Genomic DNA, 25,726 nt, shown 5'->3' with positions numbered 1-25,726 from the left:
TCTGAAGTGTCTATTATAGCACCTTAATTGCCGTAAATTTTCAGGTGAACTTTTTTAATTACACCTATAATAATGCTACATGCGCGCAAACGAACTTTCATGGCCACGTCAAGGGGGCGATAGGTTGCATTTGTGACAGTATGGCTAATGCAGTCGCTAAAATAGTTTACGTTGACGTGTTGCGCCAGTCACTCTGTCACTTAGGTTGACGTTTCATGTTGGCTTCCAAACATTCTGCAGACTAGTAATACCTTATGGATTCGGGACACGTATCTGGGTGCCCTTAGTCGCTTTCACATTGATAACATAGACCTGACTTCAAAAGGCTGGGCAACGCGGACAAAGGAGTTCAGTTCGGTTTCCCACGTGTCCATTCCCTGTTTTTTCTCTCACGATCATGGCAGCCTCCGTGCGTGCTGCACCTGCTGTTCCACGCTCAGCTGAGTGTTTTGTCTACCACGCTGGTTCCACGTGCACCTGTGACGGGAGTCGGGAGAGGCCTATATAAGATACAGTTGTATATTCAACGGCTCTATTTTAGCGTACAACTCCATTCGCTTTGAATTCTGTTCCAAGCCGGTCCGCTGCTGCTGCACATCCGTTTCTGATCTAGCTTTACCTCAGGCTGTCTTAGGGAATTCGAATGTAAAAAGGTGCACGCCGGACGCACTCGAAATCATCTAGCTCGAATGCCCCAGCTTGGATGCGTGGTCTGGCTCGGCAAAGTGACTTCTCAGTATCCGCACTCTCTGTATCCGCATGATCTGTCTGAGTCATTTAATGACTGATTTCTGAAAAAGGCAATTACGTGACTGTTTTCTGGTTTATGGAGTGTAACGTCCCAAAGCGACTGAGGCTATGAGGGGCGCCGTAGTGAAGGGCTCCGGAAATTTCGACCACCTGGGGTTCTTTAACGTGCACTGACATCGCACAGTACACAGGCCTCTTGAATTTCGCCATCATCGAAATTCGACCGCCGCGACCGGGATCGAACCCGCGTCTTTCGGGTCAACAGCCGAGCGCCATAACCACTTCACCACCGCGGCGGCTTATATGATTGTTATGGTGCGTTTTGTATACGAGCATGGTTTAGCTCCCCCCCCCCCCCCCCCCTTTTTTTTTTACGGAAAGATGAAGCGCCAACAGAGACGAACAAATGAAAGAGACACGGAAAATCGCGGACAAAAAATGCACCAACTAGCCCAGCAAAAAGTTATTCTTATTTAGCTTCTTATTTACAGCTTTTAACAGTGCACCACCTCCTTCTGACCTTTTGACCTACATTCATTATTACAGCGCAACGACGGCACAACACAAGAGGGGGACACAACAGCGCTGATTTTGGGCGAGTTTGTCACCTACATTCATTATTACAGCGCAACGACGGCACAAAACAAGAGGGGGACACAACAGCGCTCTTGTTTTGTGCCGTCGTTGCGCTGTAATAATGAATGTAGGTAACCAACTCGCCCAAAATGCTGTATTATTTTGACCTACACTACCTGCCCTCTTCAAAAAAAAAAAAAAAAGAAAATCAGATATCGCTTTCGTTCTTGGTAGCTTAGCAACCATGCATTATAATGCATTATTGCTAAATCAAATAAAATCTTGGTTTAGTCGCTTAACAATGGAAATTCTCGCCAGGGACTTTGTATTGATAAAATCCTTCTGATGGATTTTCACTCCACCCCAGTTGGGAATGAACGACACTTCAGTTTGAAGTGCCACTTGGCAGATGTGCATTGAAATTACGACCTTTATTAGTCATGACTCATCACGTCAGACAATTCTCTGCTAGTTAAGTGGTGCGAAAACCGAATTTAATGCCTTCGAAAGATGCGAAGCATACGACTCGCTTTTGAAGAGTGGTACAGCGGGAGAGCGCTGGTACGGTTATAATCACACGTATGAACTGATTTCAGAGCAAGCAGTCAAACCGTTCTTGGTATCTACAGTGGAGTATTGGTCCTATTTTGCGTACGTTTGTGCGAATAATCGAAATTTTCGAAAGCGAATCCAATATCCTCCTATTCGATTCACTAAACGAATGAAATGGTGCGCGACCAAAATTATTCGTAACGGATCGAATATGGTCAGAAATTCTCGAATCATGTTGGAATAATTTGCCGGAAATTCGAATTAAGCGCATCGTTTTTTTTTTTCGGCCACTGTTTCAAGATCAGGGACCATTCTGACGCCGCACAGCGTGCCACCGCAATCGGTCAGCGCGGCAGGGTTCAGATCCGCGACGCGGTCCGTCCATGTGGAGGGGTTGATGATCCTTATACGAGGTCTGTTAGAAACGTATCCGACTTTTTTTTTTTTTGCGAACACCTGATGGATATGAAACAAGCGCGCTTGCATAAGCCGACCATGGACCTTCGTGTGCATGCACGAATTTTTTCCCGCTTGCCGATAGCGTCAATCGCTGAGACGCAGCGTTTGAGTGAGGCAGTGCGCAGTGCTCTCGTCGGTTTTTTATTGCAAGAAAAATCGCGGAGCGACAAGAGCAGCGCTACTGCATCAAATTTTGACAGAAACTGGGCGACAATCAAGTGAAAACTATTCGGAATATTCAGACGACATTCGGGGACGATGCTATGCGCAACACACTGATTAAGCAGTGGTGCAACTAGTTTAAAGACGGCGGCACATCGGTGGAGAGCGAGCCACGCTCCGGTCGGCCATCAACATGCCGAAATGACAAGGTCATTGCCAAAGTGAACGTTGTGGTGATGCGGGACCTTCGTGTGACTATCCGAGAAATTGTGCAAGAGGTGGACATCATTACTTTTTCTGCACATTCCATTATCACCGAAGATTTGGCCATGGATAGAGTTGCGGCGAAATTCGTGCCAAAGCTACTCACGATGGAGCAAAAGCAGTTTCGTGTTGAAGTCTCACAGGACATGCTCGATTCCACAAACAGTGACTCCGACTTCATCAACACCATAATCACTGGTGACGAGTCTTGGGTGTACGGGTACGACCCGGAAACCCCAGTCGTCACAGTGGAAGCATTCCACGTCACCAAGACCAAAGAAGGCCTGCCAAATGTGCAGCAACGTCAAAGTGACGCTGACTGCTTTCTTTGACTCCCATTGTGTGGCACACCACGAGTACGCACCCCACAGGGTCAAACAATGACCAAAGAGTACTACAGGGATGTCCTCCGTCGCCTACGTGGGGCTGTGCGGCGGAAGAGGCCGGAGCTGAGGTCAACAGGAAATTGGCGCATCCTTCACGACAATGCTCCTGCACATTCCTCGCACTTGATTCAGACTTTTTTGGCGAAAGACCAGACTCCTGTAGTTCGGCAGACTCCTTACTCTCCTGATATGTCCCCCTGCGACTTCTGGCTGTTTCCCAAGATCAAGAGGCCATTGAAAGGAGCGCGATTTCAGACAAGAGAGGACATTATGGCTGCAACGACAGCTGAGCTAAATTCCATTCCGAAAAGGGCCTTTTCGGAATACTTCCAACAATGGCAGCACCGCTGGGAGAAGTGTGTGGAGTCCCAAGGAGACTACTTAGAAGGTGATTAGGTTTCCAACGTTCCAGTTATGCCAGTTTTTTTACTTCGGCCAAAGGTTGGATACTTTTCTAACAGACCTCGTATAGGCCTCCAAGATTAGGCGACGCGGCAGTGCCAAGGCAGCGAACCCCGCCTTTGTGTCCGATCTCGGAGGCTATGGGTTCTGAGTAGATCGCACCCATGGGGGAAGTTCTTTCTCCATGCTCTCACCCATCTCACCGGCTGCGATGCGGCGCTAGTTTATTCGCTGTCGCCATCACTAGGCAATTTTCCAATATGCACAGCATGACGTTCACAGAGTGTACTTGTATATGCTGACTTGCTGTTGCGCACCCCCTGGTGAAGATCAATGTTGCGTCTTTTGACAGCTAGAGTTACAGCGCAGTAATTTATATCGCCCTACCGCGCTGCCACTGCACTGCTCTGATTCGCACGATTATTTGTTCCGTACGAGTATTCGCTAAACCTAGACTAGTAGTATTAGATTCGGTCTGGAAAAAGTACCATTCGCACAGCCCTACATTTTGATAATAGCAGGGTAATGGTGGAACACTGTTTGCGCGTTAATTTCTGTCCTGTGCACGCTGAGGAAAAAGGTCCGTGCGTTGCAGAGACAAATTTTCTGGGTCCAAAGTACCTCGTTTAGAGTTCGACGCCCGTGTAACTGTTGTCCTTATCATAGAATTTCTGAAGCATCGTTTACTTCACCTGGCTAAGCGAATCGAAATAGCTTAAAAATTCCAAAATGTTCATAAAAAGAGTTGTAAGATGCCAAGAAAAAAAGAAGAGTAAAGAAATAGCTAATGCTACAGTTAATCTGCTATTGGAGTAGTTTTTGCGCCCATTAAAGGGCGCAAAGTATCGAAGCAACAAGAGAGGAACGCAGTTTGTGTGCGGCAGCAGTAGCTGCAGTTGAAAACCAATTCACACTGATTGTGGAGACAGGATTGGCTGAACGGCTGAGGCTTTCCTACCCTCGAATAGTTCACGTGTCTAAATTTTTTTTTTGTTCGCTAAGAGAAAGAATGTTGGCATCTGAGGAATTCGTGCATAAATTTAGTCGATAGATGCATCAATTAAGTTTTTATTTTCCACTGAATATTTTCGCGTGCCAGCGCCAGTGACGAATTTTGCTGGACTCGTGCATCGATTAATGAAGCAGCTTGTTCAATAAAAACCCATGTGTGTATGTCCTCTTGCAGAACGCATTAAATTGGTCTGAAGACGAGCCATTTTGTTTCTGCAAGCGCACGCGCCCACACACACACACACACACACACACACACACACACACACACACACACACACACACACACACACACACACACACACACACGCACGCACACACACACACGCACGCATGCACACACACACACACACGCACACACTGCTATTCCTCCCGCTTTGTGACCATTTGATTTGTCGTCAAACTACGTTAATCGATTCACTGGTTTCACTGTTATTTAGTTCGCTGCCATTTGTCATTTGCTGTCAATAATTGGCACGAACATCCCATTTTGTTCACTGCAAAAAAAAAAATTTGCTTCCATGAGCACCTGCATTATTCCACAAATTAAAGCAAAACTATCTCCTAGAACCCAACATCTGAGGTCGCAAAAGGTTTGAAAGTTTCGTTAATGAAATATTCTAGCTAAAGAGGAATCCTGCGCTACAGTGCAGTAATAATGTGTTGAAGCTTCAACAGTTCATGGTTTTCTAGTCTTTCCAAACAGATATCCGAACTGTATTTCTTTTCACCAGTAACTTTTATCGCTTCACTAGATATAATTCGAAAGGAGTAGAGAAATAAAGATGTGAATCAGCCGTCATCACCTTTTTTTTTTTTGGTTTTGGGAGGCTGTTATTGGAAGTAAGACTTTTTTGTTTATTAGTTTATTTATTCACTTTGCACTTTTTTTACCTCACATCGCGAAAATGGGAAACTGGGTTAGCGTGTTCTGGCCAACATTTCTTCCCCCTAGCCCAACGATATTCTTCTTCGCGTAAATCTTCTCTATAGTAGCATATTTTGTAGGCCCTTAATGAGAAAAAAAAAAGAAAAAAGAACTACGCTGTGCTCTTGCGCAGAACAGTAATGAAGTTGCGTCGAAGGCTAAATGCGCGCTCGAGTCGTTGAAGGCAGGCTCCGATACCGAAACCGCTCTTGTCACGACACACTTCGGCTAGATTTAGCTGAGGAGAACCTGTTTTTCTCGGTCGCTGCGAAACTTTCTTGCCTCCGTCTGGCAACAGGCAAGCAACGGTAAACGCGGTGGCCTGGGCGGCCTCCCAAGGTATCGAGGGCTGTAAACAGGTGTCAGCGACGGCACCATTTCAATTCACAATGACAGACATAGAGGAGTTCAGTTTTGAACTCGTAAAACAGTTCTTACTGGACAGAGGAGGAAAAGTTACTAACCCGGAACTTGTGAAGCACTTTAGGCATTATTTAAACGATCCAGTTCACAAAGGTAAGAACTTCGGCTCTTGCCGTTGTCGGACGTGTCTTGCCACTTTATTTCCGTGTTGTGTTGCCGTCGATTGTTCATTTGATGCTGCTAAGTAATGCGCTGTACAACAGTGTAAAGAGACAGTTGGCAATGAATCGGTCTCTAGCAGTGTCGGTGAGACGGTACGAGTGGCTATAGTGTCATACCTGCGCTGCCCTGAAACTCATGGAGAATATGATCTTATTTGCTTGTAGATCACGCAAGACAGCGATTCAAAGACTTTGTGAACCGCTTGGCAAGTGTTAAAGAAGAGAATGTGAGTACACGAACGTTGTTTTATACTGGGCTATTCGGAAAATCGACACTAAGCAGTCTATTTTGGTCCTTGACCCGCTAACCGTAATTACTCCGTCTGAAGGAAAGTGCAGGCATATGCACGACTTTAGAACCTAGTACATGCTTATGAACACCTTCCGTTTTGTCAAATGGTTCGTGTCATTGCGGATCCTAAGCGCCATACTAAGGCAAAGCGGTATGTGATGACTAAGAGACGGCGAATGTTAACGATAACGTGGGCTATTCTGTGTAACGTCATTGTGCGTGCTATAAGTGCGCTATTCTGCTCGTCTTCATGCTTGCGATGTTGCTCATTTTAACGCAGTTCGATTCGAGTAGGTCGCGCTCCATCACACGTTAAGTCATTATGATGCATCGATGTGAACATGCACACTGTCTAATGCACTTGTTTTCTGTGTTGTGCCTGATGTGAAGTTCGCTTACATGTACTGTTCTGAAGACATGCAGGCATTAAACATTGGTTCTGTGTGGATTTTTTAATATATTGAATGTCTTTTCACAACTTTTTTAACTACTGTTGTATGAAGTGGTGGGTCAACCATATTTTCACAGGGCTGGACATCTGCTACAATTATTCCACTAAATGCAGGAGTGCTTGTCATTTTGGTCATTGTTCTTGATGTAATTATTCTGGAGTGTTCCACTGTCATGTTTTGCATTGCTTTGTTTCACTGCTTCGGGAGGTAAAATTTCTTGCACCATGAGCTTGCATATTGTTTACAGCAGAGCACGCTTTTTTTTTTTTAAACAAGGTGTATTTCTGCTGTTCTTATGCTGATTACTGTTTAGTGCCTGGAAATGGTGTGATTGCATGGATTGACATTATGTACTTGAAAAATGCGAGGTCATCGAGAGACACAAGAACGACAGTCCTGTTATTCCTGTCTCTCTCATCATTGTTTTTTTTTTCTTGCTGGTTATTTAATTTCATGATTATTAACAGTCTAGCTCGCACCAAGATTTCAGTTTTCATGGGCTGTTAGGTTTTGGGACGTTAGCTGTGCAACTTGTTTTCGGATAGTAAGAATTATCCCAATTTATTTGCCACTTATGTTTTGGATGTGTTTCATCACTGTGACATGCATTTATTGTGCCTTGATCCTGGAAATGCAGTTACTGCAAGCGTAATGACATTGTTCAGTGTTGGTGCAGTTTTCATTTTCATGCTGTAATATAACTAAAGCTGTGCAAAACAAAATTCATCATTTACCTGTCAGGGCATTGCCAGCTGCGCTTTCTTAATGGGACACTACGGACAAATTGAGGTTGGTCTGCATCGATAGATGACTGCGTTCTGCTGACACAGAGGCTGATTTCACTGAAAACGGACTTTTTATAAGATAGAAGAAGCCAAAAGAATAAAATACAGGTGTTGCCACCACCAGCCATTTCTCGCAAACAAACTGCAGCACAATTACTTTTATATGCAGATTGCTGAGTCTAGGCTACTCCACTATTCACTCCCAAAAAGGGATCACAGAGTTCTTTTTGGCCTCGATGTCACATGTTCCAACCGAGCAGCAGGATAGAATGTTAAATTTTTTAAAATATAATTTTCTCAGCAATAAATGTGCCTTTTTGCTGCTGGAAAAACACAGACATAGGTGCAAAGAGCGGTAGAAATGTTTTTTACTGAGAACAGAAATTGGATGGAGTATCCTCATTGTCTCTGTAAATGTTACACTTCGATGCCAGAAGTGCTTCATGTGCTACAGGTGGATTTTGGGAATAAGTGTGCAGACGTTACGTGTCGAACCTCCACATGACATGCGAAGCAGCAGTCATTTGCAAATGCAAGTTTGAAGGGGCAGTCTGGTATAATTTGTCACTTCATGCATGCCTTTGCTGCATTACTAAATGTTGTAACAGTTCATAAATTCGCAGATGTGCATTGCAGAGCATGTTTGGAAGGTGTTTCATTCTTTACTTAACCTACCGTAGCGGTGGCCTAGTTGTCTGAGCACCCGCCTCGCATGCGGGAGCTGCGGGGTTCAATCCCCAGTGCCGCCAGGTACCCACTGGTGATACAATGGGTACAAGCTTTCCCCTGCCTACTTTAGGGTGAAATGCTTGGGAAATGGGTCTTTGACCCTACCTTGAGTAAAAAGAAAAAGCCTTGTGCCATGGTGCTCTTTTGGTCACAGATGCCCTTGCGCCATAAAAATCCATCATAATCTTTACTTAACTCTCTAATAGCCAAATTATGAAGGGATGAAAATAAAAAAAGTTATTGCCTCGTCACTAGCTAATGACCCACATTCAAACGGCGATATCAAGAATCGGTAGCATTGCTAAAATTTGAGAAATCAATATGTTGCCAATTAGAACGTTTGGTCCATTTGCACAGCTGGTCCAAGTCACGTAAAAGACAGAGTCGAAGTCCTGAAACCAACTCGAAGGCCCAATCACAGTAGACAGCTTTTAGCCAACAAATAAATGTCTTCCTCATTTTTAGCTGGGAGTCGCATATGCGCATGCCCCTTTTCTTCACACAGCTTCCGCATAGGGACATTGTGAGGAGGCTGACAAATGAGAACATGTTGGCATCAAAAGTTTTACGCTACCGCTATGTAATAATGAGCAAACAGTGTGTAAACAGTGTAAACAGCATGTTGCGAATTCTCGGCACTTAGTGTTAAAAAGTGAGTTGGAGGCCAGCTGTATTGAGTTTTTGTTTTGCAGTAAAATCTGATTGCTAGGCATTTCATTTCTTTGTTGATGCTTCTTCAGCAGCAAAAGACACTTTCATTTATGAGAAATTTGGAGTTCAATTTAGTGTATTTCCTCTTGCCGCCCTGATTCAAATTCATGACCTTAGTGGGGATGTCGAGTGTTCTGGGTTTGCTTTCTTTTTTTTTTTGTTTAGGTACTGTATTTGGCCTTGTTGTGCAGTAAAATTCACTGTAGTCAAATACAACTCAAGAATGCTGTGCTAAATGTTCCTCAAATGGGGCCCTCCAACCAATGGGCTCGATCTCTTGTCATGAGATTGTGGTCACCCACCATGCACCTGCAAGCGTGGCGTTGCAGGTGGCTAGCAGGTGCTTGGCGATTGACTAGTGCATCCTCACAATAAATTGATGCATATGGTTGGAGGGCCTTCTTTGGGGGGACGTTTGTCACTTCGTTCTTCAGTTGTATGTGACTATAGTGGTAGCCATACAAGTTATGTAGCAGTGAGATGCTTATTTTGTAGTTCTCTATTCTGTGCATGAAGAAATTTCACCAGACGTACTGTAGCGTACCTAGGGAAACAGCCAGTGGTAATAATGTATGCCTTTGGCTTTTTTGCTTGTTTCTAGCTTATAAGAGCCTTGTTTCAGCTGGAATTTTGATGGAGGCGAAGTGCTAGTGGCCCATGTACTGTGCGATATCAGTGCACGTCAAAGAACCCCAGGTGGTCAAAATTATCCGGCGCCCTCCACTACGGCATCCTCATAGCATTAGTCGCTTTGGGACGTTAAACCCCGTAATCCCAATTCTTTCTTGTTTTCAGTGAATGTAGCTTTTTGTCATGAGAAAGTGTTGATCCGTCAATATAGGCCATTTTCTGTTTGTCCTCAGAGTCCCTTTTAGCATGGTAAATGATGGCATATGTTGCAGGGGTAAGCACTGGCTTGCTTGCCATTGATGTGAACATCATATCATTTGTGTGAACATGCCCCATCAGAGCTACTTGTTTTTATTTTACAGGGCACAAAGTACCTAATCCTTAGGAGTGAATATACTGAAAAGTTTCAATCGAGCAGGCGAGAATTGACTGTGCCACATCATGGTGCCGCGGAGGAAACGGACAGTTGTTTCAGGATCATGCATCGAGACCATGCCGAGTATTACTCACCTCCACTTGGGCAGACTGTTAAGCCTCATCAGTGGAGACAATATTCGCAAGAATACCCAGTTATGGCTGACGAATACCCACCTCTTTCACCTGTTGGTGTGAGCCGGATTCGCTCCAGCCCTTGTCTCCTTGATGAAGACCATTGTTACGAAGACGTCCCACCACCTTTACCTCAAAAAAAGAATTCCTTTGGGGGCTCACCGAAGAGGCCCGACATGCCGTTACCCCCGCCAAGGGGAAGAAAAAACCATGGCAGGCGAGGGTCTCAAGTTGAGGAACGGGTGCGCCAGTTCAGCGTGGAGAAAGAACTTGAGGTGAGCTGTCTTTGCATTTATATCAAAATGTTTTTGTAGAAAATCAGGATTACTCTAACCACAGTTGTGCACTGCATTTAAAGGGACCTTAGATCAACTCTCTCCAAAATTCCAAAATGTTAAAGCAGCGTTAAAGTACCACCTAAATGTTGCTTTACTGTGAATATGTCTTGAAAGTGTCACATTCAGTCATATTCAAGGAAACTTAATGGGTCCTGTTCCATGGTAGTGTCAGTGCCTTCTCTACTCCCTAGTGAAGCCAGCCCCAGTGAAAGAAATGTGAAGAACAAAAACTTGGTACCGGTTATTGGATGTTGTTCTGTGGCAGTATGAGTCGTTTCTGTACTCTTTCATACTTTATTTTTTTCTCTCATTATGAAGTTGACATCGAAGCATGTAAAAATTGTGTGATCATGTGAGATGAAGTTTGGATTGCAGCAGCAACCTCAGATTTTTCTGGTGGTTAGCCAAAATAACAGAGCAAAAATAGGAATTAGTCACTTGTGTGTGTGAGTCGTGCATGGTCTGGAAAATAATTTTTGCTGAAGAGGTATCGCAGTGTGTGTTCTTCGGCTTCCTATATTCACTTTCAGCCGTCACTGGTGTGCCTCGAGAAAGATGTGAGATGAGGGACAAAGCAGCAGTAGTTGCAGAAATAAAAAGGTGCAGATTGAGCTGAGCTGTTCTTTCTGAAGTAAAAAAAATTTAAAAATTAACTTTCATCAGGTTTTGGTGAAAGAAAATTGTGCTCTTATAATGTGCAGGGTCATTGCAGTAGGATACAACTTAAGGCAGCAGCAGTTAGTGATAATGGACTGTGACCCGTAGGGTCTTGTATTACTTCACTAACCAATCACGTTAGTAAATGAAGGAACCATTTTATTGCTTCACTCTATTAAACAAGTCACAGGATCAAAATTCTTCTGCCTATGATTTCGTCTGATGATTGCATTTTTATTTAGGTAGCAAGAAAAGCTTCAACAATGAACTGCTTTCATATTGCATAGGGGTAGTTTGTGGCAGTCATGAATGTGGATGGAGCTTCACAGCAGACTTAAGTTGTATCCAAGTATAGTTTGTACTGTCTTGTATTTTGTGCAGTAGCACTTCCTTTGCCACGGATGGACAGGGGACATAGTAGAAGACACAGGGGTCACTGGCTTAGCTGATGCCATTTGCTTAAAAAAAGCTGTTTGTGCATGCACAGGGTCATACGAATGCCTCTTGCAGAGTGCATGTGCGGGCAACACAGTGTTTTATTTGTACTTTTTCCTGCAAACGTGGCACCGGATTAAGTGAAATGAAGGGAAAACTACAGTGAAAGAAACAAAACTCCCAGATGTGGTGTTTATGAGGTACTACCATCATCTCTAGCAGTGTGTCTGAGACAAAGTGCCTGTTAAGTGAATGCGTTCCTCACCGAATGTGACAGAAACATCGAGAGGTGTGTAAACTCTTCGCCATTAGCAGTGCACTGCAAAGTATGTGAGAATGTGCCGTCTCGACAAGATGACTGTCCTGTACATGGCAAAGTGAGGCAGCGCGAGGAGGTGAGGACAAACAAAGAACAGCGAAGAGAATGACTACTGGTTTTTGTTTGTCGTCGTCTGTCTTCACTGGCTCTTTCAGAAATGTTATGTATTTCAAACAAGCCATCCCAGCTGCGGCGGATGCATTTTGATAGGGGCAGAATGCAAAAACGCCTGTGTGCTATGCGATATCAGCCCATGTTAAACAACCTCATGTGGTCTGAATGAATTCAGCCCTCTGCTATAGCATCCTTCATAGCCCATGTGTCGCTTTGGTGTGTTAAAAACCACAATTTATATTTTTTGATAACAAGCTTAAATGAAAATTCTTGTGTCCTGTACAGTAGTAATGATGCGGATTAAGCCTTCATGTTCGGGCTTATCGCAAAACTAAGAATGGGCAGTTGTATGCAGCTTTCCCAACAGTAGAAGTATGTCAAAAAAAGGTTCCCTTCGTTGGTCACATCTGATGTCCAGATATTTTTTTTTGCATGTGTCTCCCTTTACAGGTGTCAGTAGGCTTTCTTCATAGAGTATACATAAATAAGACTTGTTGCATGCTACCTATCATGGTGGCTTGGTGGCTGTGGCATTCTGCTGCTGGGCTCTAGGCTGCGGGACTGAATCTTAGCTACAGTGGCTACATTTTGATGGAGGCAGAACACAAAAAGGGCTTGTCCTTTGTGATGTCAAGGCATGTTGAATCCCAAGGGGTGGAAATTTATATGAAGCCCACCATTATGGTGTCCATTGTAACCCAGATGTAGCTTTGGGACATTTAACCCCTTTTATTACCACTGCTACTTGTTGCGTGTTAGTACGCTAAAACCTCATTAACTCCGTCTTAAAGGGAGTGAGAAATGGTCTGAATGATCCAATGTCAAATTACTGAGTAGCAACGCTGCCAAAAACTGTGTGTGAAAGTAAGATTTATTTGGGGAAAATTGGACCAATGATCATCTCCTTTCAAGATGAAACCTTCATGACAGTGATGTTTTTTCGTAGTTCTGCCAAATGATTTAGTTTGTGTGCATTATCGGGAGTGTGGGAAGCAGGACTGAACCATAATGGCAAAGGTCTCCGCGGCTTCTTTCACTTGGATAAGGGTATGTGAATAGCACTTCTTTGAAACTGAATCAAATATGAATCGGATAATTGTATGCATATTCGCTACTTGTGCAAATATTAGGCGGCGCTCCGGTACAGTGTTATGCTAACTTAGGGAGTTGTATTTATAGCTGTAAAAAGGTGCAGAACTTACCTCCACTTGGGGATAAGCAACAGGAAGTCTGTACAATAAACTCTAAGGCCGTAAGAAAATTGCCTTTTGCTACTCATGATGACAGCGAATAGTCTAGTGCCATGTCTTAGTATGAGGTCGAGAGCTGTGTGTAAGCCATGGCATCTGGGATAAGGTACCAGAACAGGGTTTGCTCAGTTTGGAGGAGCTCTGCTGTATCGCCAAAACTCTGAGGACATGTGTGAGAATTGTGAACGCCACTACTTAGAATATAATGTGTCGCGGGGCTGAACCATACAACCCGTGCGAATCGATAGCGCCTGCATGCTGTGCGGCATAGCAACACGCCCTGTTTTTGAAACAGTTGTCAAAGAACTGCAGCAATCCTTATTTGAAACTCATGCCAGTTATTTGAAAACTTGAGAACATATTCGATTCATTTAAAATAACTTTTTAACATTAATTGTATGATTAATTAGCAAATTGAATAGGAGGGTATGCGATTTGCTAGTCAAAATTTTTTAATATTTGTGCAATCCTAGTGCTAAAGGTTCTTTGGGTATGATGTTGCATGAAGAGGCTTCACTGTGCAAACAGCGAGCAGCACGGGACCCGCATAGAGTTTTCGCACGCTGGAAGAACAGAAATGCCACTTGGACTGAAGCGAGGGAAGCATGCATTGGCACCAGAGCAGTATGACGCCTTCGAAAAACAAGCAGAAAAACATGGGAAAAAAACTAAGCAGTTGTTGTTCTAAATGGCGTGTAGCTATGGGCTAGGCTTGCTAATATGCACGGTTGATAGCTGCCATTGTCGTGGGCTGGCGACGAAGCTCCAAAACGAAACTATGTGGCTGGACTGTATCAGCCTGTCGACAGGGGCAAATCACGCACCTTTACGCGTCAACACACCTGCTGTTGCACACATGTCTGAGGGGTGAGGGAAACAATCTTATATCTGTTTCAAGCCTGAGGATGAATATTTGGACGATCACTCATCAAGTAGGTCATACCTTGCATGGCACCATTTTTGGAGCCTGGTCGAATTAACAGATGCTAGCCCCCAGGATGGACGTCCAAAGAAATTAGCTTCAGATGTCATTGACTTACATTTCGCGGGAGTCCGTTGGCGGTACAAATTTCCAGATTAATAGGAGCGAATTAGTGAGGTTTTACTGTACGTTCCTTTTGTCATTTATCTGGTGTCTGTTCATAGTGCTAGGAATACTGCCATGCATGCCCATTCACTAGTCAAGCTTGCTTCGTGGTTTTGTCTTTGATGCAAAGAAGAATGAGTTCTATGTAAACTTAGCTTTTCATCCATATTGTTTATTATATCTTTTCACCTCGACTGTTTTCTTGCGTGGGGCGGACCGTCTGCCGATAGTAAAGAGCCCAACATCTCAACTGAGAGCAGTGCACATCATGAGCATTGGAACTACACCATGCTGTTCATTATGTTTGGGGTGCAAAATTTAGTAATGGTTCATTACAATGGTTCATTACACCATTCATTGGTAGTCGTATTTGCACTTTTGTGTTATGCTTACTGTGGTGGTTGCAGGGGAGCCCAGGGTGAAGAAAGTGGCCACTAGCATGCTTAAAACGATATGAAGAGCAAGGCTTAAACCAGTATTTAATGTACAAAGAATGGCATGTTCATGCTTCATGAAAAACCCTCACCTAACACCTCTTGGGATGTCATACTGCTGTGACAGGCCTTGATGTTTAGTCCTACAAGCATCTACTTGTTTATATTTTCACTCTTATTGCCTCAGATTTTTAATTTTAATTGATTGTGGGGAAAGGAAAATTAGAGTAACTGTTTCACTCTTGGTGGATGCCTCGACCACGCCTTGAGGGAACGGATAAAGGAGGGAGTGAAAGAAGGAAGAGGAAAAAAGGTGCGATAAAGGAGGGAGTGAAAGAAGGAAGAGGAAAAAAGGTGCCATAGGGGAGGGCACCTGATTAATTTCTACCACCTGGTGTTCTTTAACGTACACTGATATTACACAGAGCAAGTCCATTCCTCTGGTATCAGAGGATATCTTTTGATATCTCACAGCACACAGGCGTCTTTTGCATTTCACTTCCATCAAAACACAGCCACTGTGGCCGAGATTTGCTCCCCGCATTTCAATTGCTACATCCGTCACGTCAGTGTAGTAGTTCTACAAATGCACATGGCGTGAAGGTCTGTGGGTTGTGCTTTACTGTCTCAACTGCAGCTGCAGTGGTATCTAGGCTGAATTGTATATTACCTTGGGAGTAAAGTGGCTTATGTTTTGTTCTTTGGTGGCTCATTGGTGCTCAGAAAAATGCTTGTTCGTTTTGAAGAAGGTATTCGGCACTTATACTTTGGGCAGATGCAACCAAGAAACGAATTTGATGGAATGGACATTACAATACACTGATTTGTCACCTAAAGTATTAGTTGAGAAATAAACCTGTTGGTATTAGTTTGGTATTATTAGCGGGTAGCAGTACACTCACTGACAAAAGTAATCCATATATGTTTTGGAACAGTGACTTAGCTGATCACCAGAGTTGCAGGGTATGGCCGCTGCAGTGCCTCAGTGGTTATGGAGCTTGGCTGCTGACCCGAAAGACGTGGGTTCAATCCCGGCCACGGCAATCGAATTTGGATAGACGCGAAATTCTAGAGGTCCGTGTACTGTGCGATGTCAGTGCAAGTTAAAGGACTCCAGGTAGTCTAAATTTCCGTAGTCCTTATATTATTATATTATATTATTAACTCTTTACTTATAATGCCTATTCAAATTGGTCAGTTTGAATGATGGCGCAAAATGCCCCCTTTTGAGCTATCTGAGCCGCTTCTGGACAAGTTATGCCATTCAGTATGCTGCAAAAGGACTCCATATCAGTTTTGGAATTAGTTTTGTTGTCAGTTCAAATCATGCCACAATTCCCACATAGTTATAACACCATTCCTCATCACCAATCTACTAAGGGTGTTAGATTCAAATTAGAGTATTTTTAAACTTCACATGAAACCTGGCAATCCAGAGCTATCGCGCAAGCATGACGCCCAAGGTGGTGTCCTCTTCTCGCACTGACCCCGCTCAGCAGCGACAGTTTCATCGCGATTTCGCAGCATCGACATTTTACTCTATAGGTGCTAGTGACAGCTCTCTACCCACCTCTCTACCCACCCGTTTTCCAATGGGTACATGCTTTCCCTTGTCTGGAGCGTGGCTTCTCTGGAATGAAACACTTGGAAAATGAGTCTTTGGTGGCCCCTTCTCAAGCTGAGCACCAAACACGCTGGGCACGGCACAGTCTGGCTAAGCTACGTTTTCACCAATAAATTGATATCGTCATCAGAAAGCGCAGTATTTTTAAATAGGTTGATGTTCCTTGCTCCAGAAAGGGGGTCAGATTTTTTTGTATTTGCCACAATGTGTTCTTTCTTTTATTAACTATACAGTTAAAAAAGAAACTGCAGTAAATTAAACACTGTCATGCTTAATATAAATGTTTCACTTTTTGGCTGAAAGGAGGTTGTGAGCGGCAAACACTATCCAAATGCAGCCAGCCGCTCATCTAAATGTCTCACGTGTTTGGCGCCTCTTAGGATAATGTCGGTTACTTGCAGGTTGCCAATGCAAGTAATGAAATTAAAGGTGCTAGCCTTAAACCGAATGTTATAAGGTATTGGAACAACTTCAGAATGGCTTAGGTAACTTTTCCTTGCTCACACTACGTATAAAAATATGGGGGGTGGAGAAAAGGTTCCTGCACATGAGCGATGCGTACCCACCGCGATGGATGGGGCATTTGGCTGCTGATTTAAAGGGAAGTTGAAGCGGTTTTTTGAGAATTCGAGGTTATTGAAGAATTCGAATTTATCAAGCTTTTAGATAAAGCATGCAAAGTATTTTTGCACCAGCATCTAAAATGGTGACATAATCGTCGATTAAATCTGCGGCCAAGGTTAGGGTTCTCCTCACTACGTTGGAGGAGTGCGAGAAAACTCTGCAGTGACGTCATTGTTGCTGAAATTTCAGACGTCCGCTGCTTACGCCTGCATGCTGCTGTGTGTCGTCAGATGGCGCCAAACAATGCATCGTAAGCTTCACCTTCGGTGGCGTCATTTTTTTTCCATGGAATAACCGTTCCTTCGCTGGAAATGTAGTGCCATCATATGTGATGTCATAATCGGGGACTCTGCCAGTCTCTGTGCACTTCAGAGAAGTCTCAACGCTGACGACGACTTTATTCGATGATTATGCCACCATTTCAAATGCTAGGGCAAAACGATTTCGCAGGCTTTACCTGCACATTTTGCACATTCGGCAAGCTTAAATTCATCTAATTCTAAAACCGCTTCAGTTGCCCTTTAAGGTCACGGGTTCAGTATTTCAGTGGAGGCGAAATGCAAAAACACTCGTGTGCTGTGCGATGTCAGTGCACGTTGCAGAACCCCAGGTGATCTATATAATTTCGGAGCCCTCCACAATGGCGTCCCTCCTAGCCCATGTGTTGCTTCGGGTCGTTAAACCCCACAGTTAATTTACTAGCGGTGCGTACGACAACGTGATTGGGGACTCCTGTGGAAAATGTGTAAAGATGAAAGGGTCAGTGATGAGACAAAGAAGTTGAGGTACAATGTACAGGGATAATAATGGACACTCACCGCCAAAAGTAAATGGAAGGCGACTTTGTCAAAAAAATTTAATTTCTTTAAATCTAAAGCTTAATTAATGGTCCATGTTTGTTGGTGCACTATGCAATTTCACAATCACAATTAGGCTGCACATATGTATTCAAGGATGCATGAATTGGGGGGGGGGGGGGGGGGGGGGGGCAATGATTAAATTTTTTTGCTAGTATTGCCTTCTATTTACTTCTGACGGCACCTCTACAGTCATGGACAGAAGTTTGCGGAATGTGGATTAGAGGGCAAAAAAATTATTTCTGCGTTGGAATAGGAAATGGAGAAAGCATGTCCCCTTGTGCTTCAGTGTTATTTATGAACCTGCATTTGTCTACAAAACACAAAAGTATATATATAATTTCGTGAAACCGCATTCGGCAAACTTTTATCCATGACTATACAAATGACATGGATAGGAAATGGGGGATGCATTAAGGTGACCCCAAAACAATTGTAAAGGTCATAATCTGATGTATTAAGGGAGAGTGGGGAAAACACGAGAAAATTTGCAAATCGTAGCTTTCTTTTTATTGTTAAGTGTCAACAGCCAAATGTAACTGTTATTTGCTACCGTACTGGCTTCGCGTTCAGTAAATATGAGAAAGCCAGCTCAAACAGAACACAGCAAAATTTAATGATATTGCTAAATTCAAATGTTGCATTTTTACCCCGACCACCGGAGCAAAATCAGACGCTCTTCCAAAATCATTATGTTACTCAGTCTTTCAGTGAATTCGCATGAAGTTGTCTTCATGGGCAGCTGCATATCTTTTTGACCCTATCTGCATGGCAAACACTGCATTCAAACGGAACCCGGCATTCTTTGGCTCTGTGACCTGCTACAGCTACAGATTAGGCACTTTTATTGCCAGACTTCGCGCATAGCCAGTTTACGCGATCCTTTTGAATTTCCTGCCTTCTTCGCAACTTCTTTTTTTTTTGTCACCGCTGTTGTCCATTCACATCGCCCCTGTCAAATGGGCATGCAACTTGGTTCAATTTGCAGTATACAAATGCAATCTTTTGGACGTGACCGTACACCAGACTGAACAGAGCTTGCGCTGCATTGTCAGAACATGTTGTACAAGTAGCTGTTCTTGCTAGCCGGAAAGTGGGCATTGCTTAGATCCCAAAGAAACTGCGTGTCCTCTGCATTCCTTCATTTTCTCTTTCGGGACACTGAAGCGCTTTGCGGCCTCGGTGCTGCGTGATGCTCTCCAGAGGTTTTTTAGTGCCATTTGGCAATCAGTGATTTTCTTTTGTATATTAGAACCATCCTAGAGAGCGTTAAGACCATTGAAAACCATTGGAGCGAGCATTAAAGCCATTGCCGTTAATTTAGGCCCTGCAGAACATCACCATGTCGCATTTTTTACCCCACGTGTAGCCTGCTGATAAAGAACGCGAGGCGCGAACTTTCCTAAACTTTCCATACGTTAAGACCAGTAACCATTTGTAATAAATGTGTTCTTATGTTCGTCCAAGATGCTTGGTCAGTGGAGCTGCACATTGCTAAAGAAGATAGCGGGCTGAAATTCGTGCCTTTCGAGTGCTTTTTCGTTGACCAATGCTAGCTATGGAATTTTTTTCTCTATGCTTGAAGGAGACCAACCTTGTCAGCTTTAAGTGGAGTTGTAGTGGACACGTGCCGGGTCATGCCAGTTGCATGTCTAATTTGTTTGCTTATTTGAAAGCTTGGAGGCATTAGGTAACAAAGTGTCATGCTTTGCCCTACTCTTCTATAAATCTTACAGAGGGTGAGGGGGGGGGGGGTCTTTGTGAACAGTGGAGTTGAGTTTACGTGCATGTCATTAATCTTATAATTTACAATTTTTTTTTTAAATTTCAGCTCTTGACCGATCACGGTGACACCACTTCGCATGTTTTCAGCCACCCCCAGAATGCAGCATTGAAAAAAAAATTGGCAGTGGTTTAGCTCTGGGTAAACCGGGTAAATTGCGTTAGCAATTGTGCGCGCGTTCTTCTGGCGATTCTTCGGCGCGTTGCCTTCGCCTGGTAGCATTGCGGCGTTCCTGAGCAGTCAGGTCATAGTATGTTTCTTTATGGTCAGGTGTTGAGATTCATCGGTGACCGATGACGTGGAACCACTCTGCGAGGTAGAGGTTGTCGCCGAGCTGCATCCTTAGCTCGGCGCTTTGCAAGACGTTCTTCACGCTGTTCTGGCGTCTCTTGTGCACGTTGTCGCTTTCTCGCTTCTTCCTGTCGCTGCCACTTCTCCTTAGAGGACTGCATAGCAAAGCATTTATGCCAAGGCAAGCGTGCATTTATAGACGCCTTACAACGCGGCCGCATGGGCGCCGCGATATTTGGTCACGTGACCACTCCGCCACGCTGCCAGGGAGTCCACAGAACGCCATCGCCCGTTCGGCTGTACACCTTGCTCGTCGGTAAATTGGTTTTTGAGGAAAGGAAATGTATCTGTCTCGCATATCTCGGTGGACACCTGAACCTCGCCGTAACAGGCAAGGAGGAAGATGGGAGTGAACGAAGACACCGTATTCACTAGACGTGCCTTTGTTCATTTCAAACCATCGAGCCGGCACGGCGGAGTGGTTAGCGTGCTCGTCTGGCACTCCGGAGACCGTGGTTCGATTCCCCAACTCGACCAATTTCCTACTCGTGTTATTTATTTACGTGGTCTGACTAGAAATTAGGCTTATTGTTTAACCTATATCATTCGAATGTCATCGATGCACTGAGCACCAATGCTGCTAACGCTGGCTTCGAGTGCCAGAAGTGGCGGACCTCCTAGTGGCGCCATCTGTCGTAGACAGAGCAAACTGCTCGGCGCCGCTGCCGCGCGGCGACGGCGCTGCAATCTGGCGGAGCGCAGCTGAAGCAACGCTGTTCAAGGTCATCCGTCCCTACCGACCGGGGCTACGCGACTATTCGAAACCTACAGTAGTATTGCTAACGCAATAAAAAATGAAATTTCACTGTGCTCGGCTGGAACATCTTTGTGGGTGTGCGTTGGTGCACTTGGTATATTTCATCTACAGTCATGTTGCCGGGATCTATGATTATAGCTGCCGCCGCGGTGGCTCAGTGGCTATAGTGCTCGGCTGCTGACCCGAAAGACGCGGGTTCCATCGCGGCCACGGTGGTCGAATTTCGGTGGAGGCGAAATTCTAGAGGCCCGTGTACTGTGCGATGTCAGTGCACGTTAAAGAACCCCGGCTGGTTGAAATTTCCGCAGCCCTTCACTACGGCATCCCTCAGAGCCTGAGTCGCTTTGGGACGTTAAACCCCAAAAAACATAAGCCCATGGTTATAGCTGCTGGCGGATTTAAGTCTAAAGTGCCCGAGCATTGAAAACGTTGGATAAGCGTTACGAACTTACAGGTTTTCATCTCTGATAGTCTCCCTTTATTGCAGAAATGTGAAAAAAATTATCTGCAGCATAACTAAACTGATCTAATTTTGATAAATTTCTGAATGTGCCTATAGGGGGTAGAACTGCATGCAAATACTCAGGCCCATACAGTAAATCAAGAGCAGAATTCAAAACTGCACCATCATCTGCCAGTGGAGCATTACGACCAATACATTTTTTGGTTGTTTCGCCGTTCGGGTTATCCTTTGCTTGAATTTATCTTTCAGAATTCCCGCTTTCCGCGTCTCCGGCAACGGACACTTGGACATTGTCCATGTAAATTTTTTGGAGAAGACCGTTTCTTCAGGCATGTTAGCAATGTATGTAGGTCTGTGAGTTGAAATGAAAATTATTTGCAGTTTAGCTTAGAGCACTGCACGGGCCTTAATTTGAGGCCCGAGCCCGGCCCGGGCCCGCGACCTGAAGCCCGAGCCCGGCCCAGGCCCGCGGCTTCAAGCCCGGGCCCGGCCCGGGCCCGCTAAATTATCACCCTAGTGAGCCCGGCCCGGCCCGTGAATCCCGGAGTGAAGCCCAGCCCGGGCCCGGCCCGGCCCGTTTCACAGTAACTGAGCAAGTAGACTGCTACTACACCGATAAGTAACTGGCCGACAAAGGTTCTGAGTAAAGAAAGTTGGTTCTCTTTAACCCAGAAGGAAGTGATGAAGAGTAGTTCTCGCCAGGCCCGTCTTTTGGAGACTGATCTCGTGTAGGTGGGCAAAGATAAACTCGGAAGTTCCGAGAGCCAAATAAAAAGGGCTGCATACACGCGTATTAGTCTACTCTGCGTTCCCCCATGATTGTAATCAGTTATATTCTGCCGCCTGCGAAGTATAAATATTAAGGCTGCCTAGCAAGCAGTAGGATGACATTTTTTTTTTTTTTTTACTGAACGCGATCTCACAGGTTGAGCTCATAGCCGAACTGGTCACCTTTCAGCAGAAACGAAAAGCTAAAAGGCTTGCGTATTTCATGGTATGTGCTTGAGAGAGAGAGAGAAAAACTTTATCATGGCAAGTGTGTTTAGACCCCCCTTGAAGACCATAAGCGTCCTTAACTAATATGTTCTTCCCTAATGCATTTCTAATAGTGTATAGGTATGTTTTGGGAACGCGAATGATCAATGGCCAATTAAGGCCGGTTGAATTTTACAGTCACTGCACCGCGGTGTGGAAATAAGGAAATAAATAAGTCAATGAATAAAGCTTAGTTTTTTCCTCAGCGCGTACTATAACTCATAGCTCATCCGTGTCGCTGCTTCAATGCCGCAGTTCTGCACTTCACTCTGCAATATTGAATGAAAAGTCGGACACCAGCCGTTTCTGTACGGACCGAAGCCTGGCTCTGGCCCGCAGCTTTAAGCCCGAGCCCGGCCCGGGCCCGCAACTTCAGGCCCGGGCCCGGCCCAGGCCCGGCAAAATAAATCATGTCCCGGCCCGGCCCGGCCCGCGGGCCGGGCCGGGCCCGGGCTTTCGGGCTGGCCCGAGCCCGTGCAGTGCACTAGTTTAGCTCACTCCGTCACAGGCGATACGCGCGATACGCCGAGCACTATAAGGTGAAGGCCGTATAGAGCTAGCGGCGTCGAAGAAAGCTACCTCCTCTCATAAGGAAGTAACTTGCGCTTGTTCTGCCGTAATGAGCTTGTGAGGTACGCACAGCCTATGAATTGCATGGGGCATGGTAAGGCGCTGTCCGTAGAACGGCCTCTTGAAGGGTTCTTTGAAAGGGCTAGTGAAAAGGCAGCGGTCAGAATTTTTGTCACCTCATCTTGTTCCTCGACTGGTCTCCGGCTGAGTGCGAAACCAGTCCCGCCTGGCCGTTACAGCCGTGTTACTTCAGCTACACATGTTAGTGGAAACCCTCTCTTTTCCTCTCCCGTCTCGTTGTGAGGTTGAGGCGTGCGTTGAGTCCACTTTGTTTTCCCATACTGTCGCAGCGACCAGCCAGCAAGAGACTCGAGTTCGGTGACGCGGGAAGCTACTTCGAATGCGATGAGCTTAGCGCCGCAACAAGAAATGGATTTAATGTTTTGCTCAGTTATATGTCTCGCACTGTGGGCAATATTTGGCGGAGAAGTTTATGGCCACATGCAATGCTGGCTATCGTTAATCTTGACCGTAAGGGTTTCTAGCGATGTCCCTCTAACACGGCGCTCCTATTGGCCCCTGCCGAGGTTTAGGATCGAGCGCTTGCTCAAACAAGCACATTATCCCGTTTAGTCAGCGTTTCGCGCTCTTTTAGGTCTTCAAATGTCCGCATTATTGAAAAAGAAACTTCGCGCAACGCGGCAATAAATTGTTTCTTCTTGTAGCACAAACTGCTTCTGTGAAAGTGTAGCTTTTATTAGTCATTTGTCATCTTAAAGGATGTCCCGTTAACCAAATTTACTTGAGAAAAATAATTTATTAATCATTCGGCACTGCAAATAACTGCGTTAATTGCATCGGAAGCCGTTACCAAAAGCTGACTTCGCGTCGACGTTACGTATCGAACCGGAGCTGGCTTGTTCGTGCTCTATAACACCTAAGTACTGTGGAAGAACTCCATTTCTGCTTTCAAGCTCTCTCTCTCGCTTCTATATGACTTGTCGTATGCGCCAATAGCTCGGTGCTGCGCTTTTGGAGCGCAGCTCTTTGGCGCCCGTTTCTGCGTTTCGCGGCGTCGCCGTTGTCCGTTGTAACCAGCAGTGGACACCCCTTAGTCGCGCTTTAAGCCAAGAAACCAATCGAGCGGGAGCTTGGAAAGCAAAGGAAAGGCACATAACTGCCCTCTTGGAGCAGTGGACACCTCAATCGTGCTTTAAGCTACGTGGCGGTAGTGACAGATCTGTGCTGCGTGCGTTGGCATTGACAACGTTGTGCCATTTTAAGGAAAGAAAATGCGCATAACTGGCTCCCCTGGGTCAGTGGACGCCTGAATCGCGCTTATAGGTACAGCCTTTGTCAAAAGTTTAGAGCCCAGGGGGTCTGCTTCTGGCCCACATTGCATTGCTCGTAATGCGTCCTCAGCGTCCCAAATCTCCGGAAGGTAAGAAGATTTTTGGTCCTGCTCCCTCCGATGCGTACGACTTCCATTAGTGCTACAGGAGCGCCACAATAGCGCTTAGAAGCAAACCTCCTGGGCTCTAAACTTTTGACAAAGGCTGTACGTGGGGTGATAAGAGAGAGATGTGGGCTGCAGGCACTGACAACGTTGCCAGAAACGCGGCGCTGAAGCCATAGGCCGTCGGCGTTCATTGTGTTCATTGGCGTTGGCGTTGACAGCGTTTTACACTCCGATCATTTTAAGGAAAGGAAGTGCGCATAACTGGTTCCCTCGGTCAGTGGACGCCTGAATCGCGCTTATAGGTACGTGGGGTGACGAGAGAGAGATGTGGGCTGCATGCGTTAGCGCTGACAACGGTGAGCGAACTCTCGCGATCAGCCATTAACTACCACCTGCCAGGGTGGCAGGGTGGGTGGGGACTTTGATGTACATATAAATACAAACCGGAATTTCTTACCACATATGCGGGAGAACATCCCGTTCTTCTCGCTCGTAACGCCTCCCACGGCTGCCTCGCGAAATACTTGCATAGACCTCGTCTTTGGGAACCAGTCATTGGTGCAGCAAGTCGACCATATATCCATCTATTTCTCCGACAACAAAGCTTCCTTCATGAATATCAAGAGCTGTTAGCGGAGTGTTTCTTGAAGAAGGAAAATGTGTGAAAAATAACAAGTTGTTTGTAATTGTACACACGTCTTGCTCGAATTCTTTGCCTCAATCTGTCGAAAAGCTGAAACAGCTGATGAGCTGCGCTCAGATTTCGCATTAGGAAGTAACTTAATCGTCGGCCATTTTTTTTTTTCTCGCCTCGAAGCAAGCGTGCCGGTCGATTACTTGTTGAGCGGCGTCGCTGATGGGCGGCATTTTGATCGCGTTATTTGCCGTCCGGAATGGGAAGGAAGCCGGCAGGGATTCAGTGTGGAACCGGTGCGTGTGCGCGCATCGTGCGCTCTGTCGGCAGCCTCGTCGCTTCGGGGCCAGTTGTGTAAACCCCGGCGCGAGTACCGCTACCTGGCTCCCTTTCCTGCGCCGGCACGCGCTGCTTTAAACATCTGCCCCGGATCGAGTAAGCTTTGCTGCGCGCATTCGGCACCGCACGAGCGATGCGCCGCACTCAGGATGTGCGTCGGCTGCGCTGGTTCGTTCCACCCGAGGTTTCCGCGCCTCAGCTGCGGTTCGTGCTTACCTCGCAGACCGCGCCGCGTACGTATACCACTTGTCACCCCGCGCAGACTGCACCGGAGCGCGCGCGCTCCACCTCGAGGACCTTCTGTAAGGGAGCCTTCCTCCTTCAGCCCGCGCTTTTGCCTCGCTGCACTAGCCACCATAACTGCACTGCCATCA

General features: G+C 45.5%; 1 protein-coding gene across 1 annotated transcript in view; it reads left to right on the top strand.

Moving 5' to 3' along the window:
* The first annotated feature begins 5,702 nt into the window (after positions 1–5,702).
* The window catches only part of sowah (ankyrin repeat domain family member sosondowah), a 30,444-nt gene continuing 10,420 nt past the window's right edge, over positions 5,703–25,726 (top strand). The window contains exons 1-3 of the mRNA XM_089579970.1: positions 5,703–6,006; positions 6,240–6,301; positions 10,036–10,497. Of these exons, the coding sequence (XP_089436096.1) occupies positions 5,880–6,006; positions 6,240–6,301; positions 10,036–10,497 (651 nt within the window). The 5' untranslated portion in view covers positions 5,703–5,879. The remainder of the gene's footprint in view (positions 6,007–6,239; positions 6,302–10,035; positions 10,498–25,726) is intronic.

This window comes from Amblyomma mixtum, chromosome 3 (genome assembly GCF_055824585.1).
Source record: "Amblyomma mixtum isolate Tamu chromosome 3, ASM5582458v1, whole genome shotgun sequence".
In the NCBI taxonomy this organism is placed as follows: Eukaryota; Metazoa; Arthropoda; class Arachnida; order Ixodida; family Ixodidae; genus Amblyomma; species Amblyomma mixtum.
This window is presented reverse-complemented; position numbering and strand designations above follow the sequence as displayed.